The 22,288-nt window shown below is 34.0% G+C and overlaps 1 protein-coding gene across 1 annotated transcript in view; it reads right to left on the bottom strand.

Moving 5' to 3' along the window:
- The window catches only part of LOC148944744 (DEP domain-containing protein 1A-like), a 74,289-nt gene that overhangs the window by 24,687 nt on the left and 27,314 nt on the right, over positions 1-22,288 (bottom strand). The window contains exons 5-7 of the mRNA XM_089100017.1: positions 15,295-16,047; positions 12,245-12,403; positions 4,504-4,704 (exon numbers count right to left, since the gene is read on the bottom strand). Coding sequence (XP_088956143.1) covers positions 4,504-4,704; positions 12,245-12,403; positions 15,295-16,047 — 1,113 coding nt within the window. The remainder of the gene's footprint in view (positions 1-4,503; positions 4,705-12,244; positions 12,404-15,294; positions 16,048-22,288) is intronic.

The raw sequence follows: 22,288 nt of genomic DNA, 5'->3' as shown, positions 1-22,288 counted from the left end.
AGTGTTTGGCTACAGTCTAAAATCGTTAGGTACTTGTTCAAAATCAGCGATAATGCGTTAACAATGTTACCTTAATTCGCACATCGGAGCAAATTAAGTTTCATGCTGGATCTGTTCTGCTCCGCGTTGATGGTGGTCAGTATTGAACAGTCACTGCCCTAATGCCCTACTGGCCAGTCTGACTGTCCCACTCATATTTCCATGGCTTGTTGTTCCACTCTTTGTCAAATCTTGACTTAAGGATACATTTGTGGGTGCGGTCACCGTTTTGTCTTGCAGGCTTTTCCAATTATTGAGCATGCTCTCTGTGGAAAAATTTGGCGTATCTTAATCCTCATTGTCTGCTTTGCCAGCATCTGCGAAAGTTTTCTGGTATGATGTTGACCTGTATGATTAGTGAGTAGGGTATTCACTGGTTGGCTATTATAGCTGCAGGTCAGCATGATGCAACTGCGGCGACGTCTGAAGACTAGTGTTCAGAGTCTTAGGTGTTTCAATCTCCTGTTATATGGCATATGCTGCAAACCTGTAATGTATTTGGTAGCACATCTTTGAACTTCTTCAATTAGTTTGCTGTAAGAGGGCAAGAGTAGGATATATGGATAAGATTCTCTAGTATACTTATCTACATTTGAAAGCCACATTAAACCAGTTCAGATTTTACAAAATAAAGCCCTAAGAATCCTAAAACTGTTTTATTCCAAAGCCTATTGCACTTCCATATAAGGCGTTCTACAGTATTTTTATATATTTATCTAAATATACTTTCAGTTTCTCAACAATTTACTTTTGGAGCAATTCTTTTCAAATTTAATTATGCCACTAAGAAATTACCACCATATTAACTTATTCAAGTTTACGTTCTCCCACTCACAAGATTTATATACTTATAACACTCGGCAAAAAAAAAAGAGTATCTACATTGACAAATAGAGTAATGAAAGATTTAAATTCGCCCCGTTTTGGTCGATAGCCCGGTGCTGGGATGCTCACAGGGATTTTATTGATAAATTTACTTCTATTCTATTAATAAATAGGAATCTTAAGTTTTATTTAATTCAAAACTTATCTTTAATTTAGCGACTATTAAATAAGATGAGGTTATCTGTCTGGTTTGTTGCTCTGGTTGAAAAAGGGCCTCTCGGGTATCTTCTATTATTAATTTGTATTTCATAAAATTGAAATTTTCGATTTCTATTTATGAATACTGGGCTAGCTCCTACTTTCACGTTACTGTTGTGTTATTGTATCTTGTCGTGTTCTGTCGTGTCTTTCTTTGTACTGTGGTGTTACATTGTCTTCGTCTAGGCCTAGTTTTTCAATCTCGTCTTCCCATGGGCCTAGTCAAATATAAACATGTATAAGTAAAAAATGAATGATTGATTGATTGAATACTTAAGTAGATTTACAGCTATTACTGTTTCCGCCAAGTCAGTTCATAAGACTGTAGAACCAGCAAATTGTGTAATCTCGAGCGTCTCCGCGTCCTCGTAGGTGTGAGTTGGCTTTCGGTCAATACAAAGAAGACCAGCTGTGTGATTTTTAGCAAAGCTTAGTCCCTATCCCTACTGGATTCTGTAGTTGTGTATGGATCTGAAGCTATTAAACAAGTTTACGACCTCTGTTAGCTAGGTTTCCATATCAACTGCAATCTTAGCTGGAAGAAACAGCGAAACAATATCAGCCAAAGTTTCTTGAGATCAGGGGGTAATCCGAAAATTGATAAATTTTCAGTCTCAACCCTCAAACTTGTATATGGCTCCATTCTTGAAGCCTATATGAGCACGGGTGCCCAGCAGTTTTGACAACGCGGTACAATTGTACCGTTTTTGTTACAACTTGGAGGTCCTGATGCAATACGGTATATTTGGAAAATTTTGGTACAATCACATTTTCCATTACATGTTGGATTCACTTGATCCTTTCTAACTCGGATATCTGTTCAAGTTTTAGTCTATCGATAATTTTCTTCTTGTTGCGGCAAAAGTCTAACAACCTACTCTACAGATGGTACAATTTAATCTCTTGCGGTACAAATTTATTTGAAAAACCGGTACAGTTTATTTCAAACCGTTGGCAAAACTGGTGCCCAGTAGCATCATAAGTAGCTAAATAAGAACTCAAACATGGCAAAACAAAGCAATAAGAGCACTAAGCGAATTGTACCGGTGTTAGACACTCAATGAGATCGGATTTGGCTATTAGAAACAACGCTGTTTCAGTGTGAGAAGGTCCCCCGGATAATATTAGAGCAGCTGATAACTTAATGGAAGACTCCCTACAATAATTTGCCCCATTTGCATCCAAAAATTAAGTGCCACCACCTAGTGACGTGGAGCTAAAGAAGATGTTCAGATACTAAAATTTCCTTTTCTAGTCCGTCCTTGTCGAGTAGAATAAAGTATTAAAAAACAAGTATTACCGCATTTAAATTTTTATTACTTTTTATTCATTTAAATATTCAATTTATATTTATTTTACCTCATAGTAAAAGTAGTAACTATAGTGGTGGATGTTATAAGGCAACGCAATTCTTTTTCATTTGAACAATACTATCAGAGCCGGTAGTCTTGTTGGATTGAATAACCCGGACAGAAATATATACAAGAGAGGTCAGATAAAGGCAAATAAAGTTAGGCAGCGAAAGATAATTACGAGCATGGGGGAAAAGAAACGATTTCTAGGCATACCTATATTTCAAAAGCAATACACTTCAAAACTACGAATAAAATAATGATTCTCAGAGTAACTTTCGCCTTAGACATTGACCTTCCGTCGCCACAAAAATAAACTCATTGTTTTTATGTTGTCATTGTTTTTATCCCTTAGTTCTATGACTATCTACCTTAGTTCTGCCCTAGGAATGATGTATGGACGGATGGATGATAGACCTGTCTATCAATAAATGAAATGACATCATTTTTACACAATCCCAGAAAGGGCTGATGCCAGATTTGCCCCTCACCCGGACTATCTGTCTTGTTATTTTTTTACAATTAGACATGGCTTGATGCCTGCAACTACTTGATTTTAATTAAAATCAACGGACTCGGTGAACCCCACCGTTTCAATGTTTGATACAGAAAATGCCTGCGTTCTCCCCGACGCAGCAAGGCTGGGTGATAAGCTTGCTAATTGTCCCTAGGCCCTATAAAAAAAAAAAAAAAAAAACAGCAACTGAAAGGTCGATTATACGTTAGGATATTCTGCCCTAGGATGGTTGGAAGATAGACTTATCTATCAACAAGTGAAACAATATCATTTTTATACAATCCTAAAAAGAGTTTGTCAGATTTGCCTCTCACCTGGACTATCTGTCCTGGCTTTTTTTTACAATTAGACGTGGTTAGATGCCCACAACTACTTGATTTTAATTAAAAATCAAAGAACTCGGTAAACCTCACCATTTTGATGTTGGATACAGAAAATGCGAGTGTTCTCTTCATAACCGATATGATTAATGAAGGGACCCACCCGCTCTATATGCTATTATCCTTCCATTCTCTCTTCTTTTTTGCTTAACAACTACTTCTTGTTTGTACTTATATATTGTTCATATGGCAAATTCTAAACTAAATTCTATAACTAAAAAAACACAAATTCCACATCTTTAAGCTAAATTCTGACATAAAACTGTAGAAGTTGCCAAGCAACAATGAGCAAGCGACGTCATTGTGTGAATTCCGGTTGGTATTTCTGATTGAAAGAAATGCACTCTTAAGTTTTTCTAGAAAATTTATCAATTTAAACAAAAATTATTGACAGTAATCTATTTTTAGAAAGGTAACTTAAATACCCATCTCAAATAGAATATGAATAGAGTATTTGTACAAAAGCAAAAACAGAAAGATTTGATTTGTTCTAGATGCGGGTTTTCTGACCAGAAAAATGAGTTTAACGGCTATTATTCGAAATAAAAGAGAACCAAAAATTCACTTAGAACCAGAATCAAAAGCATTTATTCTTTCTGTAGTGAGAAGCTAAATCCGAACATCAAAGCGAATATCAACTCCTGTCAGAAGATAGAGTCTGTGGTAGCGTCTTAAACTAATTTCGTCCTATCTTATATATTGGTTTTCTATATTGGTTAAACTAAATTATTAAGATAAACTATCTTATAACCTATCTATATCAGTTCAGCTATATATAATTATAGACAAGTATCAACAGATAACTTATCTAAACTAATATAATCTAGTCGTTAACTTACTTATTGGTTTTCTACTACCAATAGTCCGATGAATCAACAGCAGCTCGTGAACTGCGTTTTGAAGACGACGGTACACTACTACAATTTCGTCACGTAATTTTTCTGGTTGGAAAAAACGAATTTTTCGGCTATTATTCAAAACAAAAAGAACCGCGTATTCATCACCGACAATGTTAAGATGTTTTTCTTCGTCGGACAATGCGGAAGGTAGACGCCAAAGCAAAATTCTACTCCTGTCAGAAAGTAGACCTTTGGGGTTTGTTATGACAAAATTTTCAATCAATCTTACTTACTGGCTTTCGGCTGTAAAAAAGAGTCAGTTGACACAATAGTAGCTCTCGAACTGTGTCCTAAAGAGGATGGTACTACACTACAGTTTGACAAGCTTGAACCTTCATTATGTCGGTCGTTTGATAGGTTGAGAGAAAATGTGGATGCGAAAAGATGACGCAATTGATCACTTAATGCCTCGTACGGTGCATGTGTCTTCCAACCTAAAGTGTAGAAAAATTTCAAAGCATTCAGTAGAAACGTTTCAAATTTGAGAAGGGTATTTTCATTGACAAAGCACTGGAAATGTTATTATTTTTTTTTTAAGCTTTAATTTTGTGTCCTCTAGTTAATGGATGTCATTACTTGAAGTTTGTTTGCGAATGCCCTTTAGCCTTTTCGCTCAAGGAAGGGGGGCAGAGGGGGCAGCTACCCCCCCCCCCCCTAGAACTTCAAATTTACGCTAGATATGGCTGAAAAAGCAGAAAGTTGAAAAAGCAGTTGAAAAAAGGTAAATGGCTAAAAAAACGGGTGATAAAAGGTAGATGGTTGGAAATAAACAGCTGAAATGACGGAATAAAAGTCAAACAAGAAACAATTATCCATGATGTCTTGGAAAGATTTAGCTCTAATCCAAGAAGATTGATTAATGCTGAAGCTTATTGATGATTTATGATTTTTGGTGATTACTTATTAATAACGATTTCTTAGGCATTATAGAACTTGCTGGCAATACGAGGTTTTGTGAACTGCCAATATAACTTCAGCCCCCCTCTCTTCATCACAGAATCGGCTACCCCCTCCCCCTAGAAAAAAAGCTACGTACGCCCATGCCAGTTTTATGTCAGTTGCTAAATGCCAAACCTTAACTCATATTGGTTTGATCATTTTCGATTTTGCACATTACTTCGGTGAGCAAACATTATTGAATATTGGTTAGTAGCTACAATAGCAGTTTACACTACAGTAGACTGAGTAGCATCATTGTACTAGCATAAGAGCCTATATTACATATATATTGCACTAGTAAAAGAACCAGGCGTCAACGCCTCTTTATCAAAAATGCTGGATTGGCTGGCTTGTTGCCGCATCTCGCCGCTCGTTCGGGCCTTCAGCCCCAACACACTTAATGCCACGAAGTTACGCTTCTCCCTTTTTTCACATTTTTGAAGCTCATATATATAATATATATATATATATATATATATATATATATATATATATATATATATATATATATATATATATATATATATATATATATATATATATATATATATATATATATATATATATATATATATATATATATATATATATATATATATATATATATATATATATATATATATATATATATACATATAAAATTTTCAAACTAGAAATATGAAAATCTATGCAAGCTAATTTTGGCACCATGAGGATAGACATGAGCTTCAAAAATGTGAAAAAAGGGAGAAGCGTAACTTCGTGGCATTAAGTGAATTTTCACTACTCTGTGGTAGCGATACCCGGTGATACCTTCCAAATATCCTCCCACTGGGGTAGCCTCCCCAGTGAGGGGAGGCTAGGCAAACAAACCGGCTCTTTTGCTAGTATATATATATATATATATATATATATATATATATATATATATATATATATATATATATATATATATATATATATATATATATATATATATATATATATGGGTACCGCTACCACAGAGTAGTGAAAATTCAGGTCCTTATTTCTAATAGATCGTCTCATTCTCAGTGTGCTTTAAGAGCACTGGAAGAACGGAATTATTTTCATATGTGCGCTAACCAGAAAAACACTAAATTTAGCGGAATTAAATTTTAGTAGAATTGATTGAAATTTTAGAAGAATTAAAAACAAGATCACGTCTTAGAGGGAGGGGGGAGTATAAATCAACGAATTACCTATAGCACTTCACTTAATTAACTCGACAGTGAGAAGAAAAAACGAACAAATATAATCTAAATATTCAAGTTCCCGCATTCAACGTTTCAGCTCCTTGCCCTTACTTTTATAGTTACTTTAGGAATGATTACCCTTCTACGGTGTTAATAGTTCTTTTGAATAAATACAATTCTACATTATCAGCTGCAATTAAATTAAATTTAAAAAAAACTTTAAGCATCAAGGGCATCAGAATAATCATCTAAAAATAATTTTTTTAATTTTCTTTTGGTTGTTTAAGATTCATGAAGTTTTTAGAAAAGCTACACCTTCTTAAAGTGTTTGGTGTCGTATGTTTTTAGCTTATTCTTTGCTTATTTTCTACCCAAATTTCTTTTTTTTGGCAGGGAGTGGAGTGCATCAATATTTGTCCGATGATACACCCCCCCCCCCCTCTCTCTTAAAAAATTTAGAAATTGTTAACTGCAGGTTGTTCACGAAAAACCATTGTATATTTTTGGATATGTTAAATTTCTTGGAGTAACTTTTGTGAAGATAACAACCCTATTGGGGGTTTCCCATTTTCTAGTCTTTTCAAACATTCCCATCCGAATACTTTTCGATGTGCAAATTAAAAATTACCGCATTATGCATATTTAGAATCAGCATAACAAGAAGATTCGTTTGATGTATTTTTAGAATTTTGGTTTCTATTTAAAAGATTAAAAGGTTCGTTTTTTTCCTACAGTTAATTACCATGACATTTTGATTTGGAAATTTTATTCTTCTGTATTCAATTTATCTTCCTTCTAAATATCAAATCCAGAACTCCCTTAAATGTCAAAGGGCTAATACTTATTAATGTTAATCTTTAAATTTTATTTATTCACTCAGTGATTTTAGCACGTTCCTTCTCTTTTTAATTTGAAATATTATAAGACTATTTCTACTCAGTTAAAATTTTGATATCATTCTTTTTTTATATGTTTGTTATTAATTAATAATAATATATAATTCCTGGGAGGATATACTTTCTGGGGGGGGGGGGGGGGTAAAGAGGGACATTTTGAGTAGATTGTGATGGAGAAGAAGCGTGCGTAGCTGTGTTGGCCTCAGGCGGCTTGGTACTACGGTGAATTGTTAGTAGTAGTATTGTTATTAATTTGTTATTGTAATAGCATTATTCTTGTTAATGTTATTAATTCAGTTTCTATTTAAAAGTTTAAAAGACTTGCTTTTTACCTGCAGTTAATTACCATGGCATTTTGACTGGGAAATACTATTTTATTTTGTATTCGATTTATCTTCATTTTAAATATAAATACAGATTATTATTATTATTATTCTCTTAAATATCAAAGGACTGAATACTTATTAATGTTAATATTCGTTTGTTAAGAATTGTCTTTATTCATTCAGTGTTTGCAGCGCGTAGGTGCGGATCTAGAGCAATTTTTTTTTTGGGAGGGGGGGGGGAGGCCCAATGTGACAAGGGCACCAACGAGCAAAATCTTGGAGAGCGGGGGGGGGCAATGTGACAAGGGCGTCAATAATTGACCAAATTGGCAAATTTATTCTAAAAAAGAGTGATGAAAGAAAACAAAAAACAAGTAAATGAGGGCGCCAGAAAAAAATCTGGGGGGGCCTCCCCCCGGCCCCCTTGGATCTGCCACTGTCAGCACCTTTTTTTAAAGCCTCGGTATCGCTATTTCTTTTTACATTTTTATTAATTAATAATACATGAAAAAATATTCATACAATAGGCATGACAGGAGGGGCATTTGGAGCTAGTAGTTATCAAACCATAACTTTAAATATTGCGGGACGGGAGGCAGGCACATGAGAGGGATTTCCAATTGCTCCCTCTCCCCGTGTACGGGTAAATATGGTAAATAAATCATCAAGACCAGGCATGTGCGTATACTTTTTTTTTGGGGGGGGGAATAATAAAAAAAATGATTACTTTCATTTGACAATATGAATCTGAAGTGCCCTCAAGAAAATTTAGGATTTTTGGAGAGGGGCGTAGCTCATAGCCTCCTTCCCCGACGTATGTACCTGATTAGTTTAACTCTACAGTGCGTAGCAACAATATTAAAAAAAAATCTCCAAAGATTACACCTCAGTGCAACTTCTGCGTCTAACATATTGATACCGGAAACATAAGGCAGGAATTAAGTTCAGGGTGGGGGAACTGCTCAAAAGATATAAATAAAAGAAGACCTAGTTCCTCATCTACTCCTGCGTACGATCGGACCGAACACAAGTATTTTGTTATATTTAATGTATTTACGCCCGAAGAAATTTTACAGCCAGAACATATGCATCTGCAAAAACTATTGTGATCATAAAATGACAAAAACTATACACGATAGTGTTTTAATGGGCAAAATTAAAAGGGATATATATATATATATATATATATATATATATATATATATATATATATATATATATATATATATATATATATATTTATATATATATATATATATATATATATATATATATATATATATATATATATATTTATATATATATATATATATATATATATATATATATATATATATATATATATGTATATATATATATATGTATATTATATATATATATATATATATATATATATATATATATATATATATATATATATATATATATATATATATATATAAATGGTGAATAAATAATGCGAGCTCTTTCCCGTCAAAAATAATACTGGTTGAAGTATGCATAGTCAAGCACATACACAAAACGAGAGGGCTTCAGACATCCCCCTCTTACAGGATTCTGAACCATTTCCTAATCCTTTCAATCATTTTTTAAACATTGTGTTTATTTTTATTTAAACTGATCCACCCTTATATAACCAAAACTGCACATGGGGAATGGGGCGTATTTATTTTTTTAGGATACGCCTGGTTGGGTACGATTCCACTTAACCAGTTAAAATAATCTGATTTTATTTTCACTGACATTGGTACTTAGATAAGATAAAACAGTATTTATTTTCCAAAGGCTATCACAATCTCTAAGAGCAGAATTTTCTTCAAATGTCAAAAAGATATAGACAAAGCAAAACATAAAAAAAAACAACAAAGCAAGAAAAGGCATGTCAATGAAGCATAAACATAGTCTATAATAATTTAAAGAATGGCTAGAATAGAAACAGCAAAATAGAAGAAGAGGTGGTGGATAAAAGAAAATAACAGTCAAGAAGAAAAACATTGGCGAAATCGTGTTCAAGGTCAAATACATAAAATTAAAAAAAAAATAACACTTAAAATCAAGCCAAATTAGTTGTCAAAAGAAATATTTACAATTAAAGAAAGGAATACAATTAAAGGAAAAAAAAATTTTAAAATTAAAGGTCAGTAAATAAATTTAACATAAATAAGTATCAACAAAAGAGAAAATAAAAATAACAAAGAAAAAGAGAAAAAAAATGAGTCATGATTATTGTCAACATACGGAACAACTAAAATACGGGATGAATGATTCAATTTTGGTACAGAGCATTGTTCAGGGATTATTTAGGTGTGTTAATATAAAAGGGATAAAACTTCCGGCACCTCTCAGTAACGGTATGGATAGGCGAATATGTTGGAATTGCCAAGGAAGCTAAACGAGGGAGACGGGGTCTAATGGGGTCATGTAAATCAGGAAAGATGTCCTCAGTGCGAGGATTTGATATTGCGGATTTAGCAAAGCACAAACAAATTTTTACTCTCCTTTCTTTTAACGTGGTAATACCCGCAGATTTAAGGAGGAAGGAGTATGGAATTTTGCTGTCTTTATAGATGATCCTGAGCGAACGCTTTTGGACCGACTCAATTTTGTCACTAAGCTCGCTTGAAAGATGTGAATGCCAGACCAGACATGAATATTCTAATAGCGGCCTGATAAATGATAAATAAACAGGGAGGGATTGCATCTTAGGGCAATTAAATTTGTTTAAAATTTTTATCATAGATAATGAAACGTTTGCTTGTTTAACAATATTAGAAACATGCATGTCCCATTTAAGATTATTTGAAATTGTGACACCAAGGAGTTTAACATGTTTCACAAGCATTTCGGGTGGGATAGTCAAGGAAAGTGGGAGTGGATTTAAAAAAAATTATCGTCATTATATTTGATTAGGTGGAATGTACTTTCATATTTAGGTTCTTAGCTTCATCTCAAATGTGGGTGAGGATTTCGAGGGGGTCACTTTTAGTATTCCTGTGACATACTTCAAGGATCGACAAGGCATCCATGTATTTCCACCTTTGGGGAAAATCCCTACCAATATCGTTAATCATGACTAGAAATAAAAGTGGTCCCAATAAGGTTCCTTGAGGAATTCCACAATATATAGGGAGGGGGTTAGAGAAAATATTTTTGTATTTAACAACTTGAGATCTTCGAAAGAAACGATGTAACAATATTTACTAACAGAGGATAAAGTTCAAAGTTAACCAGTAGTGAACGAATTAGGATAGTGTGGACAACCAGGTCAAAAGCTTTTTTGAAATCAACTAAGACAAGGTTCAGCCAAACACTTGGTTTATCAAGATCACCTACTATGGGATGCACTAAGTGCATAAGGTAAAGGCTAGTGGAAGTTTTCCTTAAGTTACCAAACTGTTGGGTGTCAATACTTGGATAAACAATACTCCCAAGCCAATCAGAGAGAAAACTTTTATAAATTTTGGAAAAACTGAAGTGAAAGTAATGGGGCGAATGTTGGCGAAAGTCAGACTTGTGCATTTTTTGGGACAGGTGTTATAAAACCTTGCTTCCAGCAACATGGGAATTTACCAAATTTTGTGATGTGGTTGAAAATATTTGATAAAGGGTCAGCAATTTTGTCTGAAAAGGCCTTAATTAAGTCAACTGGGATGTCCAGGGGATAAATACCTGATTTTCTAAGCTTTAGAATTTTATTTATAACATCAGAGGGAGAAATAAAGGGGAAGGAAGTATCGGGAGGAATAGTTTGACTTAGAGTCAGTGAAAGGGGGGAGACTTTGCACGATGGAAGCAAGGTACAAGTTCAGATCGTTGGCAGTCTTATTAGGGGGTTCAGGGAGATGAAAATCAATTTCGGAAGAACTTTTTTCGTATATTTCTTTAATTTTTATGTACGATTGCTTAGGCTTGTTAGAATTTAGATCTTTGACTTTATTATTATAATAATTAGAAGCTGCTTTTCTTAATTTTTTCTTTAGGAACTTCCTTAGACTATTAGCCTCAGTAATGCGACCTGCTTTGAAAAAATTGTTTTATTTTCTTATAAGTTTTTTAAAAGACTCAGTACCATGAGGCTTAACATAAGGCTTATCGTACTTCAAAAATCATCTATCTCAAAACGACTATGGTTCATGGAATGCCATAGAATGAATTGAAATGACATGCATATATGAAACAGAACAATATGAACAATGCCATAGAATGGAATGAAACAGAACAACCAACTTGAGTCCAGGTTGTAATAGACAATCCGTAATAACGAAGACACAGCACCTGTCCCAAAAACTAACTAAAAAAAATACAAGAGTGATGTCCATAGATATACAGAGATTCAGCAATAAGTGTATCTATGATAATCTAAGCAGTTGGCAACACTGACTTTTTTTTATTAAAGATCTAGGTAACATTAGACCATTGTAGTAAATTGTTCAATTCCGTGCAGCTGTGGTTATAGGTGCTGCGTTTTCCCAGTGCTCACGTAATTTGCCCTTGATGACTCCAAGGCTAGAGGAACTATTTTCGAAATAATCAAAAAGAGAAAATTCTTGACAAGTCACCACATTTACAAAATTGCTCAAGGATGCAAAAGCACAGAGTATACTTTTTGATCAGTCTTACCATTTCCTGCATATGTATTTATGGGTACTGAGTTTTCCCGGTGCGGGGAGTTTTCCCGGGGTCTGTCGCTGGTGATTCCAGTACTTGTACAAGGTCGAGGCTGCATTTCAGACATATTTTCCACACTATATAGACTCTGACTACTAGTGCCTCTGCAGCCTGAAAACAACAAAAAAGGACAAATTTAAAACGAGACAGTGACTTTATGCCTCGACTGACATCCTAAGCCTAAGAAGCACTAACTTAACCTAAAGAACCTAATTAAACCGAAGCTAATATCCTTAGGTTATTTTAACCTAACCTAAATCAAGATTTCAGGAAACAGATAAGAAAGGAAACACAAATTCCCCAAGTTGGGAGTATTTAGTAGAGCGACGTGGTTCACCGACTACTTCACAAAGAATCGGTGGTTGTAGAAACAACCAAGTTAGCTCATAGATAAAATGAATTAAAAACATAATAACGGGCACAACTCTTACAAAAGGGGAAAACTGAAAAAAATATGATTTTTTCACGTGATTGTATTTAATGGCACTAGAAAGTTGGTGGTTGTCGTTGGTTTTTTGTTCTTGATACCTAAGAAAATTGTTAATTTTTAAGACTAATAGTGATAGCCTGCAGCAGTCATGACATATTTCATACCGACATAAGAAAAAATTTCCAAGTTAAGAACGCCTTATGTTTTTTTTTTTTATTTCGAATTTTTCTAGTAGTAAAAATCTAGAAGCAAGAATATTTTTTGTTTTTATACTTTTAAGAGTATTTGGAAAAACTACATTTTTTAAAGATTTTAATACTTATTTCCTAAGACTATTCTCATTTTCTAAGACAAGAAATGTAAGTCTGGAGCAATCATAGTATATTGCATAACTATTTAACAAAATTTTCCGTGTTATAACTATCACTTTTTCTATAATTGTTTCAAGTTTCAATTGTTATAACTATCACTGTTATAACTATCACGTGCTATCACTTTTTTCTAAGAAAAAATAATTTTTGTGCCACGGTTGGTGTGCCACGGTTGGTGGCACTATTCACTTCAAATTTCTACTACACTCACGCTAAAGCGAAGAAACCATCAAAATCATCAGAGGTCAGAAACCTCTCTTATAGATTTCCAATTCTCATCGGTTCAAACCAGGGCCATTCAAAGGGGAGGACGGGGGGGGGGCGACCAGGTGAAACTGCCCCAGGCACCGTGGCTGAGGGACGTCACGGCTGGGGCTTCTTTATTTATGTTTGAGTCGGGAAGTGGGGCGCCGTAATTAGTTTTACCACGGACACAACCAAACCTAGGAACACCCCTGGTTCAAACACTGTAACAATTCAAAACTCAAATCATACTCCGAGTCAAAACCAAATTGCATTCAAACTTAAAACCAAGCGGAAACATCTTAGAGACGGAATGCAATTTTCTTTTTCGTTTATTTATTATGTATAATAAATTTCTATTTATTTATTATATACTACCGTTTAAAAAGAAACAAACAAAAGGTTTAACCATATTCAAGTTACTTTGAATGCAGATTGAATGACTAGAAAGTCACAAACAGAGCGAATCACTGCTTCTAAATATGTTTCGTTTGATTTGAATTTGAAAGTTCTTTTTATTTTTTCTTTTAGAGTTGAAGGTGATCAGAGGGCAACCAGACCCCCTCCCGCACCTTTTTACTAAAATAAGAGCTGGTGAAGGGAAGGAGGGAGAGAGAAATAAAGAGAGAAAGAGAGAGAGAGGGAGACCTTGCAAACCTTTTCTTTTTATGCTTTTGTATTTGATTTGCTATGATTTCCTTTTATTTGATATTACTATGAGTTCCTATTTGCTAGAATATTTTATTGAAGCTGGTTATTTCAGTAAAATATTTAAATCAAGTGCCTATGCGAGAGATGAGAGAGAGGGAGGCAGGAATAGAGGTAGGGAGAGGTAGGGGAAGGGAGGGAGGGAAAGAGAGACCTTGCAAAACTTCCCTTTTATGCTTTTGTATTTTATTTGCTTGAATTTCTGATTTACTTAAAATCTTCAAACTGTGTATGTGTAATGTACATTTGAGGAAAGGGTGCAGTTGCAGCATGATTCCAAAAGTATACTGTTAATTAAACTGTTAGTGTCATTTTAGTGGAAAAAAACTATGCACATTTTTTTTTTTTTTTTTAGCCCGGACCCATGGGTAGTGAAAATGTTAGTGCTATGATCAAATTCTTATCCAATAAACTTGGACTCACACACTCAAATGAGAAGAGTAAAATTGATTACAATTTTTTTAGCGATTTTTTGGCTAAAAAAGTTTAAAAATTACTTTGTATAGTACCCCCCCCCCCCTCATTAGAATAGCTGTATACCATGAAACGGTTGGCACGGCCCCCACAAAGTTTAAAAGAAAGAAGTTTCTTTTAAACCACATTTGGTAGCTTATGGAAGCCCGACCATATCGGTAGCCGGGTCCTAGCCATGATTAAACTCATGATTTGAGTTTGAACATGTCTCACATTAAATATCTATAGATTTAAAGGAACAACTTCAAGGTTGACATTTTACTATGATTATTCATTGTTTTTTCATGTAAACAAAAGAACTGCTCTATTACCAAACTTGTCTCACAGAATCTATTGTGGATACTTTCTATAATAATTTCAAAGAAGCAAGCTAAGAACTTTCCCGATAGTCCACAAACACAGCTCATCGTTCAAATTTTATCTTCTGATATGTCTTTTGGCAGCAAGATTTTAGTTGCATTTTTTTGCTATTTAGTCTAGCATGTTGTCTTAATACCTTCTTTGAAACTGATATAGAATAGGATTTTTAGATTGTATTTGAACATATTCTAGATTGTATTAACATTGCAGCATTAATATGAGTTTGGTCAATCAAATTTACATTCGCGCATTGAAATGTTAAATATTTACTTTTTGGTAATTTACTGGCTCAAAAGTTCTAAAAATGATGTTATTTAGTGGATTGCCCCCCCCCTCCCCCCTAAAAAGAAATAAATCGATATTTCCCCAGAAAAATACTGAGAACGGACCTGACAAGAATTAAAAGAACTAAGCACCTTGTACAGCCCAATTGGTAGCTTGTTGAATATTGACATAATCTCTTGTCGATGATTCTCCCGGGCTATCATAAGCCCCTAAATTTACATATCCTCCAGAAGTATTTTGACACGCTGCATTCATAGCATTAGCTTTATCACGATCAGATTTTCTTCTTCCACTTCTTCTAAAAAAGTTTTTAGATTTTTCACGCTTAAAACCTTCGGAGGAAACACGATTCGGATCTAAAGGAACAAAATTCTCTTCCGCCATAGGGGACCGAACGCTGGAAAACATTCTAGTTCCGTATTCATTTGAAAATACATTGGATTGAGAATCCCCTCTCCATGTGTTCAGCATTGACTTGGGTACAATTCTTGTTTGCGGTACTTCACTTGCAAACACCGTTTCAAAACATATACTTGACAAATCACTTTTACCAATTTCAGAGGAAGAAAATGATTTTCGGCAATTACGTGGCAACGTCACATAATTAGGTAGATTTTCATAATCGACAGGTGTACTATGCAGCCCAAAAGAGCTAGAAGACGACATTTTTGCCAAAAGATCTTCAACAGATTGGTACAACGGTCTACTATGTTTCATAGAACGTTCTACTACCTCAACATAATTAAAAGATGCGACAAAAGCTTTGTAAAGTTGTGGAAGAATCAATGGTTCATCACAGGTACAGAAGTAGTCAGTTATGACCTTGAAAACGTCTATTTCACTCCCTTCATAATTTGGCATCAATGGAATCTCGTAATTAGGCCCTAAAACAAGAAAAGTGTTAGAGCTTGACAATGGAAATCGTAAATTCGGTAATTTGACCCCACTCGGTAAATATATCACAAAACAGCTTAGATGGCGTGATTATGTTCTTTGACTAGAGAAACACAGTAGGCCTATACCTAGATAACATCCACTAATAGGCTTTAAGTGAAGGTAAAGGGTGGCAAGGGAAAAACTGAATCGATGGTATGAGCTGTTATGATGAAATATGAGGACATTTATTTTTCTGTCCAAACAGAATTAAGAAAGACTAAAAAGAGTGAAATTATTATATTAAAAAAACTTAAAAAAAAGTTTTTATTTCCAAATTCACAAAAAACTTACAAGAAAAAAATACCCTGATTACACAGGTCTGCGATTTAAAACTGCATGGGATATTTATACATTTTCTGATAGATTTTAACTTGATAAAAATGAAAAAAAAACCTCACACCAATTTCTTGTTTTCCGGGAAAAATTCAGAATTTTGTTTTCCTTTTTTATTAATGAAAAAACGAAATATGAATATGAAAATGAAATAAATACTTCACGAAGGCTTTTCATACGTTATTAACCCAATACTTTCACTTCTGAGAAAATTTCAATTTTTTCCGAATACAGAAAAAAAAAATTATTTGTAGCGCGTTTATCAACAGAAAAAAAAATAGTTCAATTGCTTTGTCATCTAGGATTTAGATCAAGCATTGGATTATAAAAGCGACTAAAAATGTTGGAAAAATCAGTATTTAACTGAATAACGAGACCTCAATTTGGTTTTATATTCATTTTAGTAGACACAATTATTTTTGTAGTCTTTGAGGAAGAGGTATTTAAGCAATTGGTGGCCCAGAAAGATCTTCTCTACCTCATATAAAGCAAATACGAAGCTACAACTGTGACAAAAGAAAGTATAGTTGATATTACGCCCAAAGGTTGTATCCGCCATTTTAGCTTCTAAAGTAATTGCCAAATACCACTTGCTGTGTCGCATTCTCAGGGAGAATTAGGAGGGCATTGTATATTAAATCATACTTTGATCCTCCTGATTTACGTTATACTGCTGATTCTCCTTTTGAGAACAGCTTAGCAAACATTTTTGGCAGCGATTTTATACGAGTGAAAATGTCAAACATGACGTTCAGGCGTAATAACGGCCAGGGCTGTGTAGTTGGAGTAGTGGAGTCGGAGTTTTGGTAAATTTTTGCTGAATGGAGTCGGAGTTGGAGTCAGTACATTGAAAATGTCTAGAGCCGGAATTGGACATGGAATCTGTTATAACTTGTAAAATCTAGCTAAATGAAGCTTTAAAACAGAACTATGGAGTCGGTATATTGAAAATGTCTGGATTCGGAGTCGATAACCGATTCCACAACCCTGATAGCAGCAACGACATACTAGAGCATCTTTTCTCAACTTGGGGATCCTAAGGGGTTGTAATCCCAAAGAAAAGGATAAAGAAAAAGGATGTGGTACACATGTACATAATCAAATATACATACACATGTACATTGTATAAATAAATATAAAAAGCAATGGAGCAATCAATGGATAATGATATAACTTAAAAACACTGAAAAAAGATAGCTAGGCTTACATTTTGTTTATTATAAGGATGTGACTGATTTTATTTTTTCATCCATTTTGGAGGGAGTAAAATTATAAAAAGTTTGAGAAATGATAGCAAAGTCAAGGCGCTAGTGTTGCATTACCAAAGAGCCATGTGTCATCCACGAATTATGTTGTTTGTCACCACGACTCCCCATGGAAATCGTGATCACAGAAACTTGAAAGGGAGCTCATTTAATCGGGAATTGAAAGTTTTAGTACATTTTTAAAAGCCTAAAAATGACTGGAGGGGAACCAGCTCTTCCCCCTCCCCCATATCCTTCTCGCCTTCGAGAACGCCCGTGAACACCGTGAAATTTGACCAAATTGTTGAGATACTCATTTTGTTCAGAATAGTTAAAAGATATAATAAGTATGACCCTGGAGCCATCATCACCCCAATCAGTCAAGGGGCAATGACCCTAAATTAGACAAATTACAATTCATCTGCGAAAAAATTTCGTTCTTGAGTCTCCTAGGGACTTTTTTTTCAGTGAGGTAGCAAGGTGAACTAAAAAACATTATATGTACCCAGGCTATAAAAATAGCGTATCTGTAATGTCAGAGACACTTTGAGGGATCAATTTGAAAATTTTAGAGTGTTAAAAAAAGAGGACCCCAAATTTTATGTTTGTGGGAAGGGATGAAAGGGCCAAAACGCTTCGTCTACAAAACACTGGTTTGCACAAAAATAGGTCGAACTTTTTTTTCTAAAAAGCTTGAGACTTATATCCAAAAGACTCTGGTCAAAGTAAAATAAGCTGAAGACAAGATTAGTTTTTTTTTCCGGAAAATGGCTATCAAAAGTCCAGATCGGCAAAATTCACACTCACAGTCAAAACTTTAAAAAAAAACATGCAAAATCAACAAATACAACAAGACTGGCTAGAAAAAAAGATAGTAAGTAAAATATAATAATAATAAAACTAGCTGAATTATAAAGGAATTAAACCATTCCAAATCAATTAATATTCAAAATTCGTAAGAAAACATTGCACGATGAGTGGTACAGGATGGAGGGGAGAAAAGGGAGGATTCACCAATTTAACATATTAATTGCATAAGGGGAAAATTATTTTACTTATTCAAGTGGAAAATTTTATTGGGGTGAAAATAGAAAGTTATTTGGGCAGAAGAGAAAATAGGGAGTTTTCCGAGTTTAAAGGGGAAGGGACCATTTTTCCTAGGAAAGAGTAAATTTATCCGGGGGTTGTGTTGGCAAAGTTACTTGACCTGGAATGTTTCTAATCATCCCACATCAAATGACTAAAGAATTCACAACGCCCCAAAATGGCACCATAAATTTTGTGCTTCCGCTCGACTTGAAAATTAGTTACATAAGTTATTAGGCTAAGTGAACCCCAATGCAACAATAAATAAATTAAAATAAATAAAATAAAAACTAAAATTGGTTGTACCGATTCGTGATGCCCAAAAATGGGCCGAAAATTTGTTCATATCTGTTAGGCTTGAAACTTACTGAGCTTGTATACAAGACCACAACAAAGATAAAATATTTTGAAGTTTGGTTGTACCGCTATGCGACATCTAAACTGAACCAAAACTTCGGGTTTATCAAATTGTCTCAAACGTACAAGAAATATAGACTGGACCAAGAGAGGCCCCCAGGTTCAATCGAATAAAGACAAAAAAGCTGATAGAAAATTGGTTGCATTACTCATAACACAAAAATCCACAAAATATCTGGCTTGAAACTTACAGGACGTATAGACAGAGACAAAAGAGCCTCAATACCGACTAAAAATATTAAAAATAATTTGTCCGCATTGATTACTGATGCCCAAAACAGGCCCAAGCTTTTCTTGTCTCCGATCACCTGTCAACCTAACTGTCAATCACCTGTCATCTACGTAAGACGAGATTAAGAGGAACAAATATTTTCAAAAACAGTTGGAATGTGACGATTCGCGAAACACCAAAATGAATAAAACATTACGTTTCTCCGGTTGACTTGAAATTTTCAGATTAAGTTTACTGAACCAATAGGACCTTTACAATCAGGTCCTATTATATAAGAGGTTTATATATATAAGGGGTTTCAAATATTGTTTCCGTTTCAATTTACTTCCGAATAAATAGAAACAAATCTCCACCTTTGTGCATTTGTGGTCTTCCGAAGGGGGCAATTAACCGCTTGGATCTTACCGTCTCGGCACGTTTCGTCAGCTCTGATCCCCTGTTCCTGTCTGTTGTTTTTGTGCATCGATACAAAACTTTTTCTTTTTTGCAAATAAAATTTTTCATTTTAATTAGTCTTTTATTTCCTAATGCACACAGAATCTTATTAAACATGTTTAGATAGTTTATAATTATTTCTAAATAAATCTATGATACATGGGGAAAAGGTGTTTACAAACAGTGTCCATTTTAAATGTGCAGCCCAGGACGTATGTGCAGCCTCTTATATCGACTCGTAGAGCTAAAACTCATTTATTCACTGACCCGCTTGAAAAGTATACGGCATATAGGACAAGGGGATTTCGAGGAAGATAAAAATTTAACAAACAGATATAATTGTACTGATTCATAAAGTCTAAATGTCAAAACGTTCGGAAGCTTCTGCCAAAATTATATGACTGCTGAATTGATACGGTCATCCCTGGAAAAAAGGAATAAAAAACAAGCCAAGTACTTGAATAGCAAAAAAAATGTCAAGTAATTTTGAAAATAAAAACAAAAAACAAGCTTGACTCAACTTTGTTAAGACACTAGCACATAAAAAAAGAAGCTCTGAATATTCTTATTGTCCTCTCAACAACTACCTTTTGCTACTGAAAAAAACGCTTTAAGTATTAAAGCTTTAAGTATAAATATAATTTAACAATAAGTATTAAACGCTTTAAGTATAAATAATGAAGAAGATAATAATGATAAGTTTCTGGGTGAATGACTTTTTTTGTCAACAAATTTTTGAAGAAAATGTTAGTTGTATCGACTCGTATAGCAAAAAAAACTATTTTATTCACTGACCCGCTTGAAAATTATACGGCATATAGACAGCGCCAAGGCGATTTGACAAAAATTTAGGAAATAAATATAATGGTTCTGATTCATGAAATCCAACCTTTTCATAAGACAACAAAACAGAGCTCTTTTTTATAAATAACCTTTATATGTACTTATTTAAGCAAAACCAACAGTTACAACATAATATAGCATAAAAACGATTCTTTAAATGAAATTGATTTAAAAAACTTTTTCCACAAAATAAGTTTTTCAAAAAAAAAGTAAAGTACTCCATTAAACCAAAAATGAACAAAAATATAATCAAACAATCTACCAAGCATACAAGTACCACAAATCAGTATCAATAAATAAATAAAACCCAAAACAAACAGAAATTAAAATAAACAGAGTCAAACTCAAAAAGAGCAGAAATTAATATGAGTAGGGTTCTAAACACGATGCTTTCTAAAAGGTAGAATATAATTTGTACTTTACTGAAAAAAAAATAAAATGAATTTACTGAAAAAAAATTTGCATTGTCAGCTTAATATACATATGCTGATATTTATTCCTTAAAATCTTAATTAATTTTTGATTTCTTAAAGTAAAAAAGTGAAAACATTTTAAAAAAATTTTTCAGTTAAGTACAAATTATATTCTGTTTTTTAGAAAGCATAGGACTTAGGACCCTACTCAGATTAATTCCTGCTCGTTTTGAGTTTGCCTTATTTTAAATTCTGTTTGTTTTGGGTTTATTCCAAGGGCATAACTTACAACCCTCACCCTGAGGACTCTATGGGGTTTGTCATCCTCAATGACCTAATTTTCAGAACTTTCAACGACGTTGAACAATCAAAATCACTTTCGACTATTAAAAAGGGCACTATCCCTTTGAATTTCCAATTGAATGAGCCCTTTTTGAAGTTTCTACGACAACGCTTTCAATAAAAACCTCATAGATCCCCAGAGCATAAATTACAACCCTTGCCCCAAGGACTGTCGGGGGAGTGTACTCCTCAAAGACATAATTTTTGGATCTTTCAACTGCGTTGAACAAAATGACTATCTCAAAATTTTGATTGGATGTATTTGGGGAAATGGTGGGCGTGGATGGGGTGTTAGTTGCGTTCCAGTCCCTTTCTACTATTAAAAAGGGCACAAGCCATTCCATTTTGCAATCGAATGAGCCCTTTTAATGAGCCACTCCTTCGATACGAAGTGCCCTGGTCTAAACCAAAAAATAAATAATACATTGTGCCAACATCGTTCTTTACTTAGGCAGCGCTACTGCGCTGCCTATGATAGTGGATTTAAGATACATGTGCATTCACGGGTGTATATACGATGAAGGAGGGGGGAGGGGAGGGTTGACAGGCTTCAGCCCAAATGAAGATAAAAAAAATTATGCAGATTTTCAATCTATATTATTATAACAAAACATATCTCCCTGTTCACCCAAAATCTTATGATATGACCTTCAAAAGACCAGAGCGACCATTTTTGAACAGATTTTCTTTTATCATTATATCACTGAAAAATCAAGAATTACTAAAACTTCCAGGAACAGTACCATTATATTTTAAACAATGAAAACAGTTTCATTAATCTGACATGCAGTAAGTTTTTATCCATACTTTTTTTCTTCTAAATACCTCCCTTTAAAATATACAG

The sequence above is a fragment of the Artemia sp. Qi Xiang Cuo genome, chromosome 14 (genome assembly GCF_049724085.1).
Source record: "Artemia sp. Qi Xiang Cuo chromosome 14, ASM4972408v1, whole genome shotgun sequence".
NCBI lineage: Eukaryota > Metazoa > Arthropoda > Branchiopoda > Anostraca > Artemiidae > Artemia > Artemia sp. Qi Xiang Cuo.
Note: the sequence above shows the minus strand (reverse complement) of the source record. Positions and strands in the feature narration are given on the sequence as shown.